The following is a 25,170-nucleotide window of genomic DNA, read 5'->3' as shown; positions in this document are numbered from 1 at the left end:
GGTGGACAGGAAGCTAGGGTCGTCCGGCGACGTTCCTATCTACAGGAGGACCTGTAGCGGGCCTGGACCAGGTGCTCAACAGGACGTCCATGAGAGCCTCATTGGCTCCGGAGAGCCTGTCTGCGGTCTAAGGACCTCAGTGAGGATGTTAGACCTCACAGTTGCGACGGGGAGCGTAAGCGCCAAGGCCTTGGCCACCCTTGTCAGCACCACACTGTAAGCAGCCCCCTCCTCCGTAGCCACGGTAGGTGGGGAGACAAAGCCAGTGTCAGGGGAAATATCAAGACCACTGGCTTCCCCTAGCTCGTCTGTCCAGTCCTGAAATGACTGACACTCCCGTGTCAGAGGGTCCTCAGACCCCTCCCAATCCCCCTCGTCCTCCATCTCCTGAAATTCAGGGTCAAAGGATGGAGCCGGATCAAAGAAGAAATGTTCTTCAGCCGGCGGCGAATGCGGTGTCGGTCCGACGCCGAATCCGGACCGAGGGAGGGATCAGGGACGGCGCCGTGTGGGGATGCCGCCGGGGGCGACACCCTGGGGCTCGACGCCGGCGGGGTCGTAAGGTCAACCAGCGATGACCCGGATCCGGATCCAGCGGGGGCCTGCAGCGCCGGGACCGAAGTCGCCGATGGCGCCTCGGCCGAAGCACCCGACGGCGCCGGGGCCGAAGCACGCATGGACTCCCAGTCAGGGCCCGCATGGACTCCCAGTCGGGGCCGCGGGGCCCGGAGGCGCTTCCTGGGGACCAGACGGAGGAAAGAGGGACCTCATGGTCATTAGGAAGGTCTCGATCTCCTCCGGCGTCGAGTTCAGCCCAGGGACCAGCAGGTGTGGAGCTGGCCGCGGCACCTGCGGCTTCAGTGGAGCCGCCGGGGCGGTGTCGCCCGAACTCCCAGCCGCATCGCGCGAGCGTCGGGGGGGAGTCAGAAGAGTGATGTCGTCTCTTCGACTTCTTGTGCCTCTTACCTGAGGACTTGGAGCCTGATGAATGACGACGACTCGTCGAGCTTCGATGACGGTGGCCCCGTAACCGGTGCCTCGACCCCCTCCTGGACCGGGATCTTGAGCAACGCGGGGACGACTGCCGGAGCTCGAGGCGCTTACTCTCGTCTAGCCTTCGACGTCAAGGCCCGGCAGTCGGGGCACGACCGGTCGTCGTGGTCGGCCCCAAGGCAATACAGGCACCGGCGGTGGGGATCGGTAACTGACATCAGTCAGTTGCAGTTGGTACAGGGCTTGAACCAGGGCATCCCTACCGGCACCGAGAGTCGTAACGACTCGAGAAGAGATCAAAAGGATCGAAAAAGGGTTTAGTCAAAAAGTGACGAAGGTACTGCTTTCTCCGGACCTGCGCTTGCTTGCGCGGAAAAAAGAAGAACTGACGTCAGCGCCCGAGGGCGGCGACTAAGTACTCCGACGATGTCATCCCGGCGCCAACGATGCCGACGACGGACGCGGAGCCGCAGATGACGCCTACCGACGCGCAGGGGTACTGCTACGCAAAATTATCAGGATCCAGTCTGACGGCTGGCAGTTATTCTAAGGTAAGGAATCTAACGAACGTATTTCTTTTAGATGTACCCGTTGTCCCTGGATCCGGGATGGAGACCAGGGTCGACACTGGCTGGGGACACAACCGGCGTCGTCTGCGGAAGTGGTGCCGGTGGAAGCGGCGCCGGGGAAATGTAACTAGGTCAACCGGCGATGATTCGGATCCACGCCTGGATCTGAGGGGACCATGCGGTGTAGAGGCTGGAGCTGCCGGCCTCGAAGGCCCGTGGCCCCCAGCCGAGCTTGCGGGGCAGAAGGAGTCGGGCTGCCCAAAGATGGCGTGCATCGCTTCGTAATATTGACTGTGCTGGGCAGGGGTCGATCCAGGTCCCGGAAAGGGAGGGAAACCCAGAGACGACCCTTTGGGCGGCACACGTGGAGCCGCAGGAGGGGCACCACCCACATCCGTCGACCGACGGACGGGGAGTCGAAGAGCGACTTCTTCTTGTGCTTCGACTTACCTGACCCCGAGTGCGAAGACTTGGAAGAAAAGTGCCCAAAACATCCAGACCAGCAAAATGGAGTCTAACACACAGCAGAAACACAGGAGGCAAAGGCAAAAAATGCAGACAGACCCACGCCAAAGGTGCCAGGTCAAACACTTATGAGTCAAAATATGCTTATGATACACACACTCACCAGTGAAGATAATACTAGGTTTGGTAGAGACTTCTAGATGCAGATTCCTCACCTTTTCAATATTCCCCAGGAATCGAACCGGATCCAAAAGCTTTTCAGCAGTAGCTCTGTCTGCCTGTAGGTGGCTTCATATGGCTCCGCACGACACCATTCCAGGAATTACGTGATGAGCCTATATGGGCGCCACTCCCGCGTGCTGACACCAGTTCCTTTCTTTCTGTGCCACCAAACACGGATCCGGAGCTACTTTTCATCAGTTTGGGACCCCTACTTCTATCACAAACTGCAAGGGACAAATGTCTGTGACAGATCCTTACCAAATTTGCATGTGGTCAAGCCACAACTCTGAGGCTTGTAGTTGCTGCACGTTGATGAACCTGCAGGGTATATAAGACCGTAATTCTACATTTCCAAGCACCGGAAGACTCCATGATGAGACCGGTACAAGTCGAAAGGTTGGTCCCGTTAGAGATCCAGAAGTCACTGCAGTCGTTCCAGTGGTCGGTCTACATCTCAATCCAAGCCCTCGGTTCAGGCAAAGAAAAAACCACAAGGAACGTAAGCAGAACTCAGCCTCTTCCCAAAGCTCACACTACCTCCAATGCGCCTGCAGGCCGCATGGAGCCATGAGGTTTTCCCCCTGGGCTTCCGCCAATGGGCTTGCCCTTAGCGCCAGCCGGACCTTCCGATCCAATAACAGGGCTGCCTCCGGCTCCAGTCTCAACTCTGCTGCCACACCTCACATTGGTTCCTGGCGCCTTGACTCCGACTCCATTGATCGATTCCAGAAGACATGGCCCCACCTGTCCTCTATGGTGCTGAGTTGGCACCAGTTCGACTTCGAATGAAGTAGCGCCAGCCCACCATTTAAACTCTAGTTCCTCCACTTGATCTTATTGTATTCTTGCTTTACAGAGGTCACCACGACCATGGTGGAGTCTTGTTGTAGAGCCAGCACAGATGATGCCCTTTTAAAGGTCTGAGCACATGGGTGTTACACGACGGTCTCCTCGAGAGGTAATTTCTTATTTTCCTGTAACTCTACTTGATCTTGATGGTTAGTTCATCATTCAGGAGATTTTCTTGGTTTATTTTAGAAGGGTAACAATAGTCGTGGCATTGATCAGGTGATATAATCCCTGTGTATACCTATGATATCAGTATACATGTTTTCTTAAGGACCCACAGTGACAAGAGGTTACATTTTTCACTTTTTGGGATGACTATTCCTTTAATCTCTGACCTTGTAGGCACATGGTTCCACTTTGAAAAAAAATTCTGACCTATTTGAGTTGGTTCAGGGTCTGTCACTCGAAATTATATACAGTCCTTTGTGCGCAAATAATTCTCTTAAATAAGCATATAGCAGTATCTTGAGAATAAGCTGCTCGGACACAGCATTATTACTAGAACAGGTGATATTTCCCCCCTCTTATTTTATTTCATTATATTTATATTTGTTACAGTGGCCCCCGAAGAAGGGACAGAGATCCTGAAATGCATTGGACGGCATCATATAAGGAAAACAACATAAATTCCTGCTATAAAATGTGTTATTTTGTTAAATAGGAATTTGTTTTTTTAAGTGCATTTATAGTACATTGTTGAATATATCAGTATGAAATGTTAAGATGTATGTACATTAGTAGCGGTACAGTGTACATTTTATTTACTTGAGTTTTATATAGCGCTGGGTAGACCAGGAGGTATCAGAGCGCTTTGCATGAGGAGAGTTACATAGGTTACAAGTTACACATTGTTACAGAAGGTACGTCAATTACAAATTACATCCTTTGGTTCAGGGCATGTAGAGGATAAGGGGGTAATGTAAAAGGGAGGGATATTAAGCATAGAATTGGCGCAAGGAAAAACAGAGCAAGAAGGGGAGAGAGATTCAGGGGAGAGAGGAAAGGAACGGGGGAGGCAAGCAAAGAATGAAGGAGGGAAGGGGTGGGGAGTAGGAGGCATAGCGGGGAGACGAGGAAGTAACTGTGTCTGATGAATTGTTACATTAAAAACTGAATCTAGAAGATTAATGTGGTGAAACATATCTTTTGATAGAGTCTAAGGGCCAGATGCACAAAGGTTTTATCTGGTGCAAATGGGTTTGAGTCGGTTTGCGCCCACAAAAAACCTGTGGGCCATGTACTAATCCTATTTTGCAAGTCGCAAATCAAGTTGTGACTCGTAAAACAGGATTAGTGACTCACTATTAGAAAGGGGCATTCCAAGGGCTTCCCTTCCTAATAGCAACTCCTTAAGCTATGTAAGAATGTATTGTAATCGCAATTGCGGTCGCAAAACACTTTCAGTTCACCACTCTTCTCAGAAGGGTGGTAAAGCACTCACAAACGGGAAGGGGTCCCCAGGGGACCCCTTACCATTTCTGAATGCATGTACAAATATTTTTTAAGGCCAGGCAGTGGTCCCAGGGAGCACAGCCTGCCCTTAAAAACTGAAAAGTTTCATTTTTATTCTTTAAATGCATACCCTTGTTCTTTAAGGAAAACGGGCAGCATTTAAAGCACGTTAAAAAAGCAGTCCCAGACATGGAGGTCACCATCCCTGGGAGTGCCAGCCATTCCCAATGGGGTGGCAAATTGCGGCAGCCTCATTAATATGCATGAGGCATGCAATTTGCGACCCCATTGGGAATCGCAAACAGTGTCTCAGACACTGTTGTGCATCCCAATTAGCGAGTCGCAAATTGCGAGTCACAAATGTGAGGCAATTTGCGACTGGCTAATTGGCGGGTCGTACATCTGGCCCTAAGAGCTGTATGCTTAGGTTGCATGTGACAAGTGTTACTTGAAATACAGAGGACACATCCCAGTGTGCAATGTCCACAGACACTGCATGGGATATAGGTAAGACACCCCTCTGTCAGGCCTTATAGCCCTAAGGTAGGGTGCACTATATCTCCTGTGAGGTCATAAGCGCATGGGCAGATATGTCCCTGCAATATCCACGTCGAGTCTTGGATAATGTAAGTCAACGGCGAAACCATAGAGAGTACATGAACTGGACACACGTCCTACGAGTTCTCCGGCTCCATGAATGCTTTACTGTATTATGGGATGTTTGGTGCCAAACATATCATCTCAATAAACCTGCATGGATTCCAGTGTCAGATTTATAAAAAATGCACACAGAGGACCCCTTAGAGGGTTCCCCTGAAACCTAACAAACCTTAGTGTAGTCACTGACTGGTCTAAGCCAGCCTGTCACCACCAGTCAGAAATTGTGACCTCATGAGGTGAGCACCACTGCGCTCAGAGGTCGAAAACAAAGCCTGTCCTGGGTGGAGGTGTTCACACCTTTCCCCAGTCAGGAACAGCAATCTGTAGGGGCAAGCTTCAAGGCATTACCGCTTTTGAAACTCAAGCCCAGCCTCTCCTGCTACAAGGAGCAGACCCCCCCATCCGGTCTTCACTCCTTATGGCGGGAAGACAGCTGAGAAACTTGGAAAGAATAGGAGGTGTGCCCCCCTCTGCCAACTCCACCCCTCAGGTGCTGTAGGTGAGATGGTGGGACTTCTCAATCAGGGCTAGGGCTATGTCCCCCTCCCACAGGAGTGGGCATAATGGAAGGTGTAGACACCCCAGGTAAGGGGTCCATTGGCCACTCCCTGTCACTCCCTTGTAAACACCCCTCAATGTAATATTTAGGTGGCATCCCCAGACCCTGAACTTAGATTCCATGGACACAAGAAGAAGATGAACGAAGAAACTTTGTTGGACAGAGAACTGCAGACCTCGCGGTGGACTTTGGGTGCAAAGTCCTGCCTGCCGCAACAGAACTCTACAATCCTCAGCCTCAAGCTCATCTCGTTGCAGTGTGGCATCCACAAACGACAGAGGGTCATCAGCACTTGGCAAATTGCCACAGAACTCCCTTTTAGATAGAGGTAGGATGTCCCTGCAGCCACAGGTACCAAAAACAGCAGAGTCCGGTCCGGAGTCGTCCAGCTACTCAGCTCGACCAATGTCTCCGAGTACCAGCGAAGAGTACCCCAACTCTGGAGGGTCAGCTCAGCCTCTACAGCAACCTTTGAGGCAAAAGGATCCACCAGAGCTGAAAGGCACCAATACACAGGATTCCAGACCTCTTGCTGCAAAAACCAACAAAACTGAGTCCATGTGGACTCCAACTTTGAGGCGAACCAGCACCAGACGAGGGACTTCAGGACTCTGGAGACCCAACTCAGCAATGGCCCAGCAGCTCCAGAATAGGTGCTCCAAGTTGCAACTCCCTGACCATGAGGTTCATCTTTGCATGCCTTTGTCCAGCTGCACATCTTTACTGCGCACAGCCCGCCCAGGGCATCTTCAAACCAGCAGTGCTTTCGAGGCCTTTGTAACCTCTACTCTCCCTTGAGAGCCCTTGGACTTGCCTGCAAATCTCCCTTTGTTTTTACAGGTGGCCCCCTTCCTTTGTAGCACACCAGATAAAAAGTCCCTTTCCCTATTGTTTTTCATGAAAACCGGGACGGTCCTGAAAACTTGGTCTTGGCACTTTGGACCTTGCACCTGAACCCTCCGATTTTTAAAAGGGTAACCACACAACAACTGTACTGCAATGCTCTTTCTAATAGCCATTTTCATACTATAGGAAATGTATTGTGAGTAATTGCGCACAACTGTAAGTATTGAATTTACTGTGATTTTCTCGAATTGCAGAAAGTATTTACATTGTACTCAAAATTCTTGGGCTAAATATTTATATAAAAAGAAGTACAATATCTCTAGTTTGGTCTCGACTTCATTCATTGCCTTTGTGTGCACAACAAATGGTTAGCACTACCCTCCGATAAGCCTAACCTCTCGCACACACTACCACAAAAATAGAGCGTTAGTATTATCTACTTTGACCTCTCTGCACAGTTAACCCCATTGTGCACTATATAAAGAGATGGGTTTCCAACATGTACCGTTCAGTTTGCGATCTACGGCAGAGGTACCCCAATACTGTCAGCGAATCCAACCACAGCACAGTGCCCAGCAGTTTCTCGGTCACAGCCTTGGTGCCTACTGCCCCGTGGTCAAGGTCAACTGGTCACCTAGTTCACTACTGACCTCCCCCTGCAGCCCCACCTGCCAAACTCCTTTAGTGTGCCCTTAGCGGAGCTCAGCCACCCAGTAGGAGGCAGGATCCGAGGATTCTCATCAGGTTGGCAGGCCATAACATCAGATTTATGGGTCTTGAAAATTGGTTTACAGCAGGAAGTGCAAGCCCTTCTGGCCAAAGGAGTTAAAAGGAGGGTGACTATGCCAGAAGTAAGATGTGGTTGTTATCCCACTACTTTCTGATGCCAAAGAAGGACGGAAGCCTCTGTCCGATTTTAGACCTGTGCCCTTTCAATGTCTTCCCAGGAAGGAAAAATTAAAAATGCTCAAAATGGCCCAGGTCTTTTTTGCCTTCGACCCTGGAGGCTGGATGGTGGCGCTGGACCTGTAGGACGCCTATTTCCATGTACTCGTCCTGCTGGCCCCGGCGATACTTGCAGTTCATGGTGGGACAGAAGCACTTTCAGTTTAGCAGGCCAAGTTCACCAAGAGGGGCACTTCGCCCACTCAGTCCTGCAGGACTTTCTGGTTGGAGTCCATTTACAGCCCCACCATCAATAGGTACAACTGTCATTTCAATACAAAAGGTGAGGAATCTGTAACATGAAGTCTCTAGCCGCAGATTCCTCATTGACACTAACATCCTACAAGTTCTGTGATTGGATTCTATCTGTTAATAAGATCAGACGTCTAGGAATCTGCTCACTGGTCTACCAGTTCTCTTTGTGGGCTCCATATCCGAGGGCGCGGATAGTCTTGAAAGCAACTGACGTCAGAGCACAGTTGTGGTGCTTATATAGGCTCTGCACATCATTCCCGGTTTGAACAGTGTGAGAGTAGAGCCACAGCAAGAGACACACAGATCTCTTGACAGCGTAGAATTTTGATTTATTGCGCATTCCGTCCATCATTTGTGTGTCTTTTGCTTTCTAGTCCTAAATTCGCCGGGTATGCCCAGACACGGGTCCCGGGCTCACTGTCCAACTGGATTCAAGCTAGCCTGACCTCTTGATTGGGGGTAACGTTTGATTTGTTCCGGGAGTATTACCAGTTAGTTGCATGTTATGTTAATTGGATCTTGGTATAGCGCAACGACTTGACCCTGAAGGGAGATCTCGGCGCTCTGACATGCAGGAGATTAGAGATGCAACTAGCTAAAAACAACCATGTTTTAAGATGTTTTTAAAACCAGAAAAACTGGGACATGCACGAATAAACAGAGGGGGCTTATTTCAGTGGTCCGGGGCAAGATAGGAAAATGCCAGGCCACCAAATTCTTTCAAGAACGAATGCGTTGAGGATGTAGCCAGAGTTAACTTTTAGGAAGGTATGGAGTGAGTCTGTACTGAAGGTATTTTAGACCTAAGTCTGATAGGGATTTGTAAGTGAGGCAGAGGATTTTAAACATTGCTCTCTTTTTAATGGGGGGGTGGACCAATGGAGGGCTGTAAGCGTGGTAGCTGACGGTGTCCGTAGAGGCAAGTTGTTGACCATGGGGGTGGCGGTGTGCCAGATGGCCAGTGAATGGGTCAGTGTGAGAGAGGTGCATGGAACAGAATGGTTTAGTTTAAGGAGCCATAGCTACCAAGTGAGCCCATGCTATGTGTGGCACTGAGGCAGCTCTTGCAGTGTAGGCTTTTAGAAAAACTAAAGTTCCGGAATGCAAACAGAGGTATGCTAATAAATCAGGAAGTCAGGGCTGGCACAAGTCCGGACTTGTGCCAGCCCTGCTGGGTGACAAATGCAAAAACAACAATTGATGGACAGAATGTTGCAAATTGGCGGAATATTCACCCCCAGTCATAAATCTGGGTTTAATCCATTGTTATTTTGCTCACCAGACCACCCCAGTTCAGACATGGCCATATGGAAATCAGTCTTGACCCTGTGCCTCATAGGAACAGTCCAGCCCGAACTGCCAAGCCATGTCTTTCCTGGACAGGAACCAAGCATCCTAGGACCGGTTTCTGGCTATCAGCCATCATCAGCCAGGATAGCTTGATTGCAGTGGCCTGGAGAACACGGGACTCACGTCTCAGCATACCCGTCCAACTCGGGGTGACAAATGCAAAAACAACAATTGATGGACGGAATGTTGCACAATGGCAGAACATTCACCCCCAGTCACAGATCTGGGTTTAATCCATCGTTATTTTGCTCACCAGACCACCCCAGTTCAGACATGGCCATATGCAAATCAGTCTTGACCCTGTGCCTCATGGGAACAGTCCAGCCCGAACTGCCAAGCCATGTCTTTCCTGGACCGGAACCAAGCATCCTAGGACCGGTTTCTGGCTATCAGCCGTCATCAGCCAGGATAGCTTTATTCCAGTGGCCTGGAGAGCATGGGACTCACGTCTGAACATACCCGTCCCACTGGGGGTGACAAATGCAATAACAACTGTTGATGGACAGAATGCAGAACAATGTCATACATTCACCCCAGTACATAGATCTGGGCCTAAATTCATCGTTTTGTTGCTCACCACACCACCCCACAGTTCAGACATGGCCATATGCAAATCAGCCTTGACCCTGTGCCTCATGGGAACAGTCCAACCCGAACTGCCAAGCCATGTCTCCCCTGGACAAGAATCAAGCATCCTAGGGCCGGTTTTTGGCTATCAGCCGTCTTCAGCCAGGATAGCTTGACTCCAGTGGCGTGGAGTGACTTGTAATGCAGCGACAAATTATGGAGGCAAACTCATTATATAAGAGTTCTGAAATAGCCTCTATGATTTTACCAGGGCTCGTTCCATAGTAGGGTTTGAATACTAGCAATTCCCTTATGTTGCCATGTTTCCGCAGATCTACAAACTGGGGCTGAAAGCAATGGTAAGCAACAGTTTCAGGTTTGGAATGCCCTTTTGAGTCTGTGCAAAACTACTAACTTGCATGTTTTAAGGGTTTTTACCAACTCTTCTCTAATCTTTTCCTATACAGGGAAAGGTTGGAAATTTACTCCTGAAAATGGCAGACATAAAACTTCTATCAGGGATGGGGAAAAAAGTGAACAGGGAAGACTATAGTGCTGAAATTAGAAGGCAATTGAGTGATACAGAATGTTACCTCAGACTGCGCTCGAACCCTATGAAGGAGGCTAGTCATAGGATAAATGAAAGGTTATACTCCTGGAAGGAGCAGGGTCTGTTAGATGATAAGGAATTCAAGTACCTTAAAGTCACCAATCCAGTAGCGGCATTTATATATGTGCTGCCAAAAATTCATAAATCTTTGCAGAACCCACCGGGGAGACCAAGAGTCTCGAGTATAGGAAGCCTCACAGAACACTTGTCGGAATTTGTTGATTTATTTTTAAAACCGCTGGTAGTGAATCTGCTGGCCTATGTCAGTGACACAATGGACATCCTATATAAATTACAGGATTTGCATTGGGAAGAAGGCTTAAGTTGTGTAACTTTTGATGTGGTTGGACTATATATGTGCATTAGCAATGCAAAAGGTGAACAGGCTCTGCATCATTACTTAAGCCAGTTTACAAGAACACTCTAAAACGATTATTGAAATGAGCTCTATAATTCTAAGAAATAATTTTTTCATCTTTGAAGGGGAATGGTTTCAACAAATAAGGGGCACGGCGATGGGATCCAGGTTTGCTCCCTCTTATGCCAATCTATTTATGGGTTGGTACGAGAGGGAGCATGTCTGGAGTAGAAGAGCAGGCAAATGGATAGACCAGATTCTTTTCTGGGGATGTTTTATTGATGATGTCTTAATTATATGCAAATCCAGAAGCGGAAGGGGCACTCAAATCAAAGTCAGTAAGGCAGAAAAAGTTTATAGATGGTTATTTCTTCTTTATTCAGTTCAAATGAGTATTTTTACAAAACACAGGCACAGCCAACGCGTTTCGTTCCCTACGTGCCGTGGGAACTTCATCACGGCTGTAAGAAGTAACATATATATACATAAATATACATAAATATACACACGGTATATACAGTGTCATCAGTTTTTGCAAATACACCAAGGTTGTCAACAGAAAGTGCAGATATTCCAAAGACCCAAAAACAGACGCACACCATATTATAATATATAAGGAATAAACAGAAAAACTATAACAAGTATAGTGAGCCATATTGTGTATTTGTACATGATTTAACCTCTTCCATGCTAATGACAAGGTCAGCTTGTCATGCAGTACCACTGGAGCTGTGCTTATGACGAGCTGACCTTGTCATGAACAATGCAAATTTGGAGCTTTCAGCACAGGAGAAAAATACCCTGTAGCATTGAAGGTGTTAAAAGTAAAGCAGAGGGAAAAACAAAGAAAAAAAAAATATCACTCTGCAATACAGAACCTTAAAAGAGTTTTTAGATGGAGCGGAGAATAGAGTCCCCTTTATTGTAGGCGAAAGAGGATTTATAAGGAACAAAAAGAAGGGAAAGAATTGTTCTAGACACAGGAAAGGAACAGAGGAGTGCACAAAGTAATCGACCAGAGAGAAAAAAAGGATAACAAACGTATTTGAGTTCCTCAAGAAGATAGAGAAAGTATATCATGCCAGGGAGAGGACTGTGAAGAAGAAATAAGAAAATATAAGATATAATATTAGTGGAAAAAGAAGGAAGGAGAAAGGGCATTGAACCATAGCTCCCGTCGTATTGTGTCATATAGAGGCCGAATCCCAAGGACATATTGACTATAAATTCTCAAGTGCGATTGCTTACCATCAGTAGAAGTTGTAACAAATAAAGTGACTGGAATAGCAAATGGCGACGTTGTCGGAGTTTCTAAGGAAGAATAAAAAACCAGAAGCAATCATTGGTTCCATTTCTATCTAAGTCAATAATAAAAAAGGTCACTGGAGCAAGGCCCATTTTCCACCCTCCTTCCAAAACAGTTCCAAAGTTAAATGGACCGTTGAGAATTTTTTTTTTATGTACAATACCTATTTCTTAAGAGATTGAAAAATATTTTACATAGAGAATTAAAAGATTTTCATCCAAGACAAAATTAGCGCTTTGACCTGTAAGTGAGAAGAGAAACGAGAGGGTAACTACGTTCAAACAAACAATGCTACAAAAGAATCCCACGTGCCATGGAGTGAAGATCAGTCGCGATGTATCACGTGAACCCAAATTCTGTAATAAATAACAGATTTTGGTGTGAGAATTATAAACCCCACCATTGGTAGTTGCCATTGTTGTAACTGTCATGTACCTACCGGGCAAAAAGGATCAGAAGGTCGATTAGTGAGAAGAAATTCGGACTCATAAACTGCGTACCCCAAAAACAGGCTATATTGTGAGCTGTAAGGGAAAACCAAGTGAGAAGGGTATTTCACCTCAGAACCACAGAATTCTGAATGCCACGGTAAAATCATTATGAGCGCCAAGTTTACAGAGAAAACAGTACTACTTTAACAAAAGCCTAAACAAATCTCTTTTTATATTATTAGTACCAATGGTAGCGCAAACTCCCAATAGAAAAATATTTATAAACAGTACTGTGGACATCCCAAAAAGGTATTCCCTTATAACAAAGGGGGCATCCACTGCAAAACTGACAGTAGAAAAATATATGACAGGAAAGAAAAATCATCACTATCTAAGTACCTGGAAAACCGATCAAACGTCAGGGGTCCTGTATCGACTGGATGTACTATATATCCATCTAACATTATTTGACCCCCTTTCCCCACATATTTGAGCCAGGTCTTACCTCGTATCGAAAATAACTAATGCGTAATAAATAGCATCAGGTTATATTAAGAATTATATAAAATGCGTCAAGGGTCCAAATACGACCAGTTCCATGTATGCGCCAAGGGTACGGCACCTAGATTTAAAATAGAGGGTGCAGTCAATAAGCAGAAAACATCCAGGCACCATAGTCAGCAATTATATACTAAAAGGATCTAATCAGTAATGAAGCCCGTAGGCAGAGGCCCGTGGAAGAAAGCCCTCCTGTGCTTACCTATATTCGGGCGCCCAAATGCGGAAAATGAACAATAATTCGGAGCAGCAAGCCCGCGGCGTTTAGTCGCCATATTTATGTACCCACAGTCGTCCAGGATAGCGTGAATCGGCGGAACGTCCTATCCCCTGTCACGTGACGGGGGAGAGCTAAGCTTCGATCGTATTGCGAGCGCCATTACTAAAAGCAGAGAAGAGTGTGTGTTTCACATTAAATTTGACGGCAAGAATTTTATTAATGGTAATTAAACCCTGGTCTCTTACATCGAAAAGGACAGATTTTGATATGTAAATCTAAATCCAACATGTAGATGATAATAAAATTAATAAAACAATAACTCGGAAAAAAGCAATTAGAGCAGAAGAAATGGGAAAAAGGGACAGAAAGTACGAAAGACATGATTATTATTAATAAAACAGATACATACAAAAAGGAGGTCATTAATAAATAAAAACAACATTGACAATAATCAAAGGCAAACAGTTATACAATTAGTATAATGACAATTATGATGAGAAACAACATAAAAAAATATAAAAAACAAAAACATAAATATTTTTAGGTGCATCAGAGCTTCAGTAAATGGTACATGCAGGGGTAGCACCATCCCTAAGTTCTAACGTTTCTATTCATTTATATCGGTAATGGTGCATCTCCAAATGACTCAGCATTTAGAAATTGACTCTCTTATATGAAGGAGAGCGGTGTGTGTCCAATAGTTTTAACAGAAAGTGCATTGAGATACAGCGAATACATTAGCAGAGGAAATGATGGAGCTCCCTATCCGTGTTATGCCCCATCTGGGTGGCTTTTAAGCGACAAATCCATTTAGCTTCCCTTTGTCTTAGTGCCAGATCTCGATCACCGCCCCGAACATCCTGAGGGATGTGATCAATGCCATGAAACCAAAAGGTTAGGTCATGTGGATGACTTTCACTGTAGTGTACGCTAACAGGGTATCTCTGATCTTTGTTAATTATCGCACGACGATATTCCTGAATTCTAATCTTTAGTCGGCGCGGGTTACTTTAGAACAGTATTTAAACAACAAGAAAATTCCGAGAGGCTTAAGAATCCTAAATTTCCCCACATTCGAGGATTTAAGTGATAGTCTCCTTAGTGAATGGGAAGGCAATTTAGAACATGCCTCTGAGGTCATGATGCAAATATTAATTCGTCATGCCCGAGAAAAAGGAGAGAAACTTCAGGGCGAAATTGAGGCCCTCATATTAGAGATTAATGCTATGGAACAAAAAGATCACATTGAGAAAAACTTTGTGATTCTGAAGAAAGTAATGGACGAACATCAAATTTACCTTAAAGAAAAGAAATTACGTAAAATAAGGAGGGATGATAGGGACTACCAGGACGGACGAATATACACGTTCGCCAAGAAATTCGATAATGTTCAGGGAAATGAGGACAAGAAAAGACAGCGGGAAGAAAGGGACAAAGACGAAAATGACGACACCAGATCCGGTAGTAGCATCACATCGGCTTCTTCCAGTAGTGTCATCTCCAATGTAACAAGTGAGATCCCTTTAGGCGAAGGAACCACCTCTTTTCAAAAAGAGCTGGCAAAGCTGAGGATAAGCAGCAGATTGCAACAAAAAAGGGAGTTGTCGAAACCCCAAAGAGACCTAACAAGACAAGGAGGAGGGGGGGAAGGAGGTCAAAGGGCAGGTATGGGAAGGGGCCAAATGAACAACCCAGCGAACAGGCAGAATACAGGAACAAAGCCAAAACAATAATTACTGCCTGTACTGATATGGAGCATAATGTCATTGACTGTAACTCAGATTTGAAAATCATTAATCTATCTAATAAAACTTTGAACAATGATGAGATCTCTGTTTTGAGTATGGGCTTAAACTTTTGTCCGACTCAGGGGGGTGATACCACAGATGTTCATATTGACTTATATAAGTTTGTTAGATTATTAAAACTGAGAGACTTTTTTTCTAGACAATCGCCCAAACCAATCGAGCCGACCTTACATCCAGAGACTGCCACACACACTGTAGCTGATGTTAGAAACATACAGTTGCTTCTCAATCTTGAAGAAGATGACGTCTATGGGATGACTACCCTCTTAGAGGAATTGGGCATCCAACAGGATTATAGTGTGGAAAGCGATCTTAAACCTAAGTCAAAATTTGTGCCCACTTACAACCATCATCCCAGCATTGATACTTTCTATGACCAAGTCACGAACGATCTTTATAAATTAGAAACACCCACTGGTCATACCACATCTGTTGTTCATAACATCACCAGTAAGGAAAGAACAGCCTTGGAGGGACTAAAAAATGATAACACCATGGTAATTAAGGAAGCCGACAAAGGCGGGAATGTGGTTTTAATGAACCACCATGACTACATGTCAGAAATCGAGAGACAGCTCAATGACACAATGTGTTACAAATGTATCCCTACCAATCCCATCAAAAAGGTCACAACTATGATCTGCTAAACTGACTGAATGGAGGGAGATTGGCCTCCTAAGTGAGGATGAATTTAGATACTTGAGGGTGGATAAACCAAAGTACCCCTGTATCTACATCTTACCGAAGATACACAAGGGCGGCATCTTTCCTCCGGGCCGCCCTATTATTTCAGGGATAGGCTCTCCGACTGAGAAGCTTTCCGAGTTTGTGGATCTCCATTTGCAAAAACATGTTACCAATCTCCCATCATACATCAAGGACAGCAGAGACATTCTTGTCAAATTCAACGATCTACAGTGGTCAGATGAGCTGTCTTTAGTTACATTTGATGTAGAAAGTTTATATACCTGCATCTTCAAGGAATTTGGCATTGCGGCTGTACGGTCCTTTCTAGACAGAGAAGGAGCGGACAGACATGACGTCAATGAAATGCTCATAGAAATGATTGATATCATTTTGAGCAACAACTTCTTTTTACATGACGCCACGTGGTACCATCAAGTGTGTGGGACCGAGATGGGTTCAAAATTTGCTCCCTCTTATGCCTGCCTTTTTATGGGGTGGTATGAGAGGGAGCATGTGTGGCGAGGTCGTGCCTCCCCCTGGATTGAACACATCGTTTTCTGGGGGAGGTACATAGACGACATTATTGTTCTATGGTCTGGAACTGATGAACAACTGTCTCTGTTCCACTCTTACCTTAATGACAATGATTGTAACGTCAAACTCACTATGACCCATGGTAGGGACAAGATCAACTTTTTGGATATTCACTTCTTTGTACAGGACGGTACAGTGCATAGTACACTATTCAGGAAAGAAACAGCCTGTAATGCGGTACTACACGCAGAGAGTGCACATCCACGTACAGTGATCAATAACATCCCCTACGGGGAGATGACAAGAATAAGAAGGAACTGTAGTGACGAAAGAACCTTCACTAAAAACATTGAGTTAACAAGCAACAGATTTCTGAAAAGGGGTTACCGAAAAAATATTGTCCAAACTGCGGTGCAAAGTGCGAGCAAATTAAAAAGGGAAGATACACTATGTAGTAAAGACAGAAATCCTCTCTCAAAAAAGAAAAACGATTGCCCCCTAAGATTTGTAACTCAGTACAATACCAACAGCAGTAAGGTATATGGTATTCTCAAAAAGAACTGGAGTATTCTCAAGGGCATTCAGGGTCTCTCTAAGGTAGTAGCAGACAAACCTCTGATTACCTATCGAAAGGGGAAGTCCCTTAGAGATACTCTGTGTAGAAGCTATGTGACCACCCAACATAATACTTGGTTCCCTTCGAAACCTAATGGTTACTTCAACTGTGATTCGTGCAACATATGCCCCTTTGACTTAAATAGGACATGTAATTTCGCATACAATTCCTCTAAGAACTATAAGATCAATGAGTTCATTAACTGCAACACAACACATGTAGTTTATGTGTTGGGCTGCAAATGTAACATCATCTATGTGGGCAGCACTGTGCGCCCACTAAAGATTAGAATTCAGGAACATCGTCGTGCGATAATTAACAAAGATCAGAGATACCCTGTTAGCGTACACTACAGTGAAAGTCATCCACATGACCTAACCTTTTGGTTTCATGGCATTGATCACATCCCTCAGGATGTTCGGGGCGGTGATCAAGATCTGGCACTAAGACAAAGGGAAGCTAAATGGATATGTCGCTAAAAAGCCACCCAGATGGGGCATAACACTGATAGGGAGCTCCATCATTTCCTCTGCTAATGTATTCGCTGTATCTCAATGCACTTTCTGTTAAAACTATTGGACACACACCGCTCTCCTTCATATAAGAGAGTCAATTTCTAAATGTTGACTCATTTGGAGATGCACCATTACCGATATAAATGAATAGAAACTTTAGAACTTAGGGATGGTGCTACCCCTGCATGTACCATTTACTGAAGCTCTGATGCACCTAAAAATATTTATGTTTTTGTTTTTTATATTTTTTTATATTGTTTCTCATCATAATTGTCATTATACTAATTGTATAACTGTTTGCCTTTGATTATTGTCAATGTTATTTTTATTTATTAATGACCTCCTTTTTTATGTATCTGTTTTATTAATAATAATCATGTCTTTCGTACTTTCTGTCCCTTTTTCCCATTTCTTCTGCTCTAATTGCTTTTTTCCGAGTTATTGTTTTATTAATTTTATTATCATCTACATGTTGGATTTAGATTTACATATCAAAATCTGTCCTTTTCGATGTAAGAGACCAGGGTTTAATTACCATTTATAAAATTCTTGCAGTCAAATTTAATGTGAAACACACACTCTTCTCTGCTTTTAGTAATGGCGCTCGCAATACGATCGAAGCTTAGCTTTCCCCCGTCACGTGACAGGGGATAGGACGTTCCGCCGATTCACGCTATCCTGGACGACTGTGGGTACATAAATATGGCGACTAAACGCCGCGGGCTTGCTGCTCCGAATTATTGTTCATTTTCCGCATTTGGGCGCCCGAATATAGGTAAGCACAGGAGGGCTTTCTTCCACGGGCCTCTGCCTACGGGCTTCATTATTGATTAGATCGTTTTAGTATATAATTGCTGACTATGGTGCCTGGATGTTTTCTGCTTATTGACTGCACCCTCTATTTTAAATCTAGGTGCCGTACCCTTGGCGCATACATGGAACTGGTCGTATTTGGACCCTTGACGCGTTTTATATAATTCTTAATATAACCCGATGCTATTTATTACGCATTAGTTATTTTCGATACGAGGTAAGACCTGGCTCAAATATGTGGGGAAAAGGGGGTCAACCAATGTTAGATGGATATATAGTACATCCAGTCGATACAGGACCCCTGACGTTTGATCGGTTTTCCAGGTACTTAGATAGTGATGATTTTTCTTTCCTGTCATATATTTTTCTAATGTCGGTTTTGCAGTGGAGGCCCCCTTTGTTATCAGGGAATACCTTTTTGGGATGTCCGCAGTACTGTTTATAAATATTTTTCTATTGGGAGTTTGCGCTACCATTGGTACTAATAATATAAAAAGAGATTTGTTTAGGCTTTTGTTAAAGTAGTACTGTTTTCTCTGTAAACTTGGCGCTCATAATGATTTTACCGTGGCATTCAGAATTCTGTGGTTCTGTGGTGAAATACCCTTCTCACTTGGTTTTCCCTTACAGCTCACAATATAGCCTGTTTTTGGGGTACGCAGTTTATGAGTCCGAATTTCTTCTCACTAATTCGGCCTTCTGATCCTTTTTGCCCGGTAGGTACATGACAGTTACAACAATGGCAACTACCAATGGTGGGGTTTATAATTCTCACACCAAAATCTGTTATTTATTACAGAATTTGGGTTCACGTGATACATTGCGACTGATCTTCACTCCATGGCACGTGGGATTCTTTTGTAGCATTGTTTTTTTGAAGGTAGTTACCCTCTCGTTTCTCTTCTGACTTACAGGTCAAAGCGCTAATTTTGTCTTGGATTAAACTCTTTTAATTCTCTATGTAAAAATGTTTTTAATCTCTTAAGAAATAGGTATTGTACATTAAATAAAAAATTCTCAACGGTCCATTTAACTATGGAACTGTTTTGGAAGGAGGGTGGAAAATGGGCCTTGCTCCAGTGACCTTTTTTATTATTGACTTAGATAGAAATGGAACCAATGATTGCTTCTGGTTTTTCATTCTTCCTTAGAAACTCCGACAACGTCGCCATTTGCTATTCCAGTCACTTTATTTGTTACAACTTCTATTGATGGTAAGCAATCGCACTTGAGAATTTATAGTCAATATGTCCTTGGGATTCGGCCTCTATATGACACAATACGACGTGAGCTATGGTTCAATGCCCTTCCTCCTTCCTTTTTTTCCCACTATAATTATATCTTATATTTTCTTATTTCTTCTTCACAGTCCTCTCCCTGGCATGATATACTTTCTCTATCTTCCTGAGGAACTCGAATACGTTCGTTATCCTTTTTTTCTCTCTGGTCGATTACTTTGTGCACTCCTCTGTTCCTTTCCTGTGTCTAGAACAATTCTTTCCCTTCTTTTTGTTCCTTATAAATCCTCTTTCGCCTACAATAAAGGGGACTCTATTCTCCGCTCCATCTAAAACCTCTTTTAAGGTTCTGTATTGCAGAGTGATACTTTTTTTTTCTTTGTTGTTCCCTCTGCTTTACTTTTAAATCATGTACAAATACACAATATGGCTCACTATACTTGTTATAGTTTTTCTGTTTATTCCTTATATATTATAATATGGTTTGCATCTGTTTTTGGGTCTTTGGAATATCTGCACTTTCTGTTGACAACCTTGGTGTATTTGCAAAAACTGATGACACTGTATATACCGTTTTTCTAGATGTGTAACGTCTTTGTGTATATTTATGTATATATATGTTACTTCTTACAGCCCTGATGAAGTTCCCACGGCACGTAGGGGACGAAACGCGTTGGCTGTGCCTGTGCTTTGTGAAAATACTCATTTGAACTGAATAAAGAAGAAATAACCATCTATAAACTTTTTCTGCCTTACTGACTTTGATTCGAGTGCACCTTCCGCTTCTGGTTTTGTTTATAGTTTGAATTTGCACCCTTAAAACAGCGGGTGTTTGGAAGTTGTTGCACCACTAAATATTAAGAACTTTTGGAACCGCTGTGCTTGACCTTGGTCTGCTGTTTTGAGTGCTTTTTGGTTTTGTCTTAATTATATGGAAGGGTTCGGAGGAAGAAATACGAGAATACCATAAGTTTTTGAATAATAATGATTTCAATGTGAAGCTCACTATAACTCATAACAAATCTAGAATAGAATATCTAGTTGTAGAACTATTCATTGTAGGACATCAAATACACAGTAAACTATTCCGCAAAATAAAAGGCCACTAACTCAATCTTACGGGCATTCAGTTCCCACCCGGCGTCTGTAGTCAAAGGCATCCCATACGGGGAAATGATTCACATTCGGCGAAATTGCAGTTTAGAAACGGATTTTGAGAATGAACTGGATTTACTGGAAACTAGACTAATTAATAGAGGCTATTCAAAGGAAAGATTGACCCAAGCTAGGCAAAAAATCAGACAAATCAAAAGAGACCACACTGGTGCAAAAAAAATTCGAAAACAAAGTGAGGACAAGGTGGCATTCATCACCAAGTATAGTGCGCACCATAATCAGATATATAAAATTCTGAACAAAAACTGGAACCTGTTAAAAGGGGTGCCGGGCCTTTTAGAGAGTGTCACAGAGAAACCTAAAATTGTGTACAGAAGAAGTCCAACATTAGGCGGTTTGATTATTAGAAATTGTTTAGAACCAGTCAAATCATCAGGTACAGATTGGGTTAAACAACAACCAAAAGGTTTTTACACTTGTGGCAACTGTAATGTCTGTGATATTGGGGTTAATCGTATCAAAGATTTCAGTTTTAACACGGCCCCAAAAATATATTATCAGAGAATTTATCAATTGTAACAGCATTGGCGTTATCTATGCACTACATTGCGAATGCCCTAAAATATACATAGGCAGCACTAAAAGAGCTTTAAAATTGAGGATTCAGGAGCATAGACGAGCCGTGATTAACAAAGATGAGAATTCGCCATTATACCAACATATGAAGAATAGTCATGCTCGAAATAAGAGTTTTAGGTTTCATGGTTTACAAAGAGTAGTACCCCATAGCAGAGGAGGGGACTGGTAAAGACTGTTGTGACAGCAGGAGGTGAAGTGGATAAGCAGATGTAGAGTGGTGTCGCAGGGCCTCAATAGAAACAATGAATTACATTATTTTTTGTAAGATATAGTTAGTGTAGTATTATCAAGCTAGACTGTAGTGTTATATTTAAGGTTTCACTAACAATGGAAATGTCAAATTGAAGGTGGCGTCATGGACAAGGGGTAGACGGACAGGCTTCATAGTCCCGGAGTGATAATGGTGCTGGGCAGATTATCCTCACGCGGGAGTATATTATTCGTGGCAAACACGAATAGTATAAGGGAATGAGGTAGTGGAAGAATTTAATCAAAAGATTTTTGTGTGGGAAGAGCAAATATAATGAAAAGCTTGTTCACCTCACCGGACGAATGTGAGGGTTCAGACTGGGACATTTTAATATATGATGCAATGTGATTTATTCCAATATGCACCGGAATATCCCAGAGCATTTTACTAAGACTTAAAACAGAATTACAAGTCTACATAAGGGTATACAAAGTAGACAGATGTTTTTTAATAGGCAGTGGTATTGTCGATCGGCAAATGAAAATACGGGCTAGTCTTAATAGGATGAATAAATGACCTGTGCCTATTGGCCTGTCTGTACTATAGCGCCTTGATGCCCTTGGGCTTAGTTTGCTCTTTATTCATTCATTGATTCACCTGTGGGAGTCTATCTGCTCGTGGACTAAAATTAACACATGACAGTAAGCTCATAAGTGGGAATATATTGGGAGAGTCTGAGTAGACCAACAGACAAACTTGAGGAAGTGAGTGAGTTGAAGGAATATTAGAATGAGAACAAAGAGTTTTTCATAGGTTCAGGAACAAATAGCCGTATTTTGAATTGGCACGTGGATTAAAATTAAGAAATGGTAACAGGCACACAAGTAGGAATATATGTCTTAGCAGATTTCCGGGTAACCTTCCCTAAGTGAGCGAATTCAAGTAATTTCATAACGAGAATAAAGAGTTTGGACATGTCCATGAATAAGTAGCGTATTTTCAATTGGTCACCAATTCGACGGGCTTATAATGGGATTGTGGAAAGCCAAACCTGTCGAGAGAAGTAGAAGTCTATTGGCTCTTGTAGTAAATAGGGAACAGTAATAGGCCAGGTAAAAATGACTTTTGATTGACCCGATGTAATGGCGGACCAGAAAGGAAACAGTAACTTTGGAAGACGGAATATTAAGAGAAAGCTTATCATTGGTTAACATATACATCTAACAACTAATCTAATTGGAGAATTGTCGTTCATAAGGCCAGGGAGAAGTCGAAGCCTATTGGCCCTTGTAGTAAATAGGGAACAGTGATAGGTCAGGCAAAAATGACTTTTGATTGGCCCGATGAAATGGTGGACCTGAAAGGAAACAGTAGCTTTGGAAGATGGAATATTAAGAGAAACGTCATCATTGGTTAACACATACATATAACAACTAATTTAATTGGAGAATAAGGCCAGGGCGCGGGAATACCTTCACCACGGCAGGATTTATAGGGCCAGGCCGGAGGAGAAGGAAGCACTATAATAATAATACGGTGAGTGTGGAACAGACTTAGGCTTACGGGGTAAAGGAGTCTCTTTAAATAGGATGAAAGGGGATATCCAGAATTGCACATTTATTAGGATATTTATTTGCCCACTTCTCCCATAGAATAAGAATGGAGATAAAAAGCGACCACAGAAGTGAAAAGTGGGATGGAGTTGCTTAAAGTAATTTTCAGAGTATGAACAGTGTTTAAAAATGGGACTTTTGCAAATCTCTTTGCTAATATATTGCAAATCAGGAAACAAGGGTAACTAATTTCAAATAACTAATCTTGAGCCTGTTACAAAAGAGCAAAGAATAGGTGAGAGGAACTGGTTCATTTCACGAATAATATGACAGATTAGTCATTGAAAAGTAACATATTTTTAGAGGTTATGATGAGAAACTTTGTGTAAAGAGACTTCATTAAGATAGGTGCACCATACAAGGATTATAAGGAAGGTAAAAATAATCTTTATTGACACGCCTTCCTTCATTATTATTTCTTGCAGAATCTTGTCACATAGAGATTATTACCACAAGGTATTCTGCTCTACAGTTTTTAATTTCGAAAGTAGAGAACATAAAAACGAAGGTGAGCTTCATTTTGTTTAAATGTTGATCAGTGGGGGGCATGGCTAAGGCCGTCAAGATGGCGGTCGCACTCTAAGAGTGGTCTGGACCCCCCATCCGTCCGACATCCGCCTGAAGCAGCTCTCACATGCTGGCATTTTTGGTGCCCCTGAACTGCCCTGGCTGTGGTGCATCCCCTGGTGCCGCTGGGACTCCCTCGGAAGCTTGCTACCGCCTCCCACGACCTTGACTCCTCCGGACGCGCGCCCTACAAAATGGCGGCCCTCTGTTGACTGCTGTGGCGATCCGGACCTGCGGTTGGCGGCGGCCGCTCCCTGGTCGTCTGGCGGACCCCTGGTCCGCGGCGAGCGGACAAACTGCAGCTGTGTCCCGCCTTTGCCCTGCCGACCGTGGGGCTCTCCTGCGGCCGGCGTGCCGCCTTCCCCATCCGCGACCGCACGGCGAACCCCGGGGCCGAGGGAGTGCGGGTGCCTGGGAGGCGCTCTACCCGATCTGCCGGGCCTGCAGTGGACTCCTGGTGAGGCGGCGGCCCGCTGCCATCTGGGGCCGCCGCGGATCTAGCGCTAAGAGAGGGGTCGTCCCCGGGGCTCGGAACCCCCCGTGGCAACCGTGACTGACCGCTTGAGGGAGCTGGGGCCTGGAGGCCCAGATACACTTCTGGCGGCTGCGGCCCTCCCGGCCTCGCCCGAGTGTCACCAGAACGGGCTGGGAGGCCGGGGAGCCCCCCCCCTAAACACGCCGCTTGCGGGGGGGCCCTCCGCATCAGCCAGTGGGCTCTCTGGGTCGGCTGTACCCGCCTGGACGTCGGGGTTGCTCGCCCCCCCCCGCGGAGTCAGGGGGCCGGGCCCAGACTGAAGGACTCCCCTTGGCCTCGCCCAACTGCCGGACATGCGGGCTGGGAGGCCGAGGGGCCCCCGATCACACCAGTTGGGGAGCGGCCTTCTGTCGACCCCTTGCGGAGCCTGGTGATCCCTTCCTTGGCTGCCCCCTCCCGTCGGAGCGCTCCTCAAGATGGCGGTCCCCATCTGAGCATCGGGAAGTGTTGTGGGCCCTCCGCGGAGACAAAACACTTGGCCCGGACTGTAGGGCTCCCCTCGGCCTCGCCCAGGGGCCTGACCCACGGGCTGGGAGGCCGTGGACCCCCAAACGTACCCCCTGAGGACCCTTGGTGGGGACGTGGGTGAACTGCGATGGCCTGACCTGCCATCTGCGTGACGTTCCCGCGGCGGGGGACTTTGCTCTGAGGCCTCGTCCGCATCCGCGTGGAGGCCTGGGCCGCCTGGGTCCACCCCCGGAGCGAAGAGGAACTGCTGGGGGGCCCGCACGAACGGCCTCCATTGACGTCCCCCCCTGAGGACGCCCCTTCTGGGCCCCGGATGCCCCGTGTGGCCCCGGAGGCCCTATCCTACTGACCTCTGCGTGGGATTCCATCTTGGGGGCCCCTGCGGAAGATCTGGAGCAGCTGGAGTTGAGGTGAGGGGGGGTCGGGACGGGGGTTGGGGCCCTCTGAGAGTCTCGCCAGCAGACCGCCATCCTGAGCTGGGAGGCGAAGTGCCCTCGTGCCCCACGAGCACCAATTGACCCCTCGTCTGTCCCCGGCCTGGGCCCCCCCTGCCCACTGCACCCGCCCTGGAAATATCGCTGCTTTTCCTCTGAGGCGCAGGCGGCGTGTGGACCGG

At 45.4% G+C, this 25,170-nt stretch overlaps 1 protein-coding gene across 2 annotated transcripts in view; it reads right to left on the bottom strand.

The window, feature by feature from the left end:
* GLS (glutaminase) overlaps window positions 1-25,170 on the bottom strand; it is a 926,246-nt gene that overhangs the window by 8,317 nt on the left and 892,759 nt on the right. The window contains exon 18 of one of the 2 annotated variants that reach the window (XM_078680395.1): window positions 11,949-12,011. The exons of the other annotated variant lie outside the window; for it this stretch is intronic. Coding sequence (XP_078536521.1) covers window positions 11,951-12,011 — 61 coding nt within the window. The 3' untranslated portion in view covers window positions 11,949-11,950. The remainder of the gene's footprint in view (window positions 1-11,948; window positions 12,012-25,170) is intronic. 2 annotated transcript variants of the gene reach the window in all.

The sequence above is a fragment of the Lissotriton helveticus genome, chromosome 3_1 (genome assembly GCF_964261635.1).
Source record: "Lissotriton helveticus chromosome 3_1, aLisHel1.1, whole genome shotgun sequence".
Lineage (NCBI taxonomy): Eukaryota > Metazoa > Chordata > Amphibia > Caudata > Salamandridae > Lissotriton > Lissotriton helveticus.
Note: the sequence above shows the minus strand (reverse complement) of the source record. Positions and strands in the feature narration are given on the sequence as shown.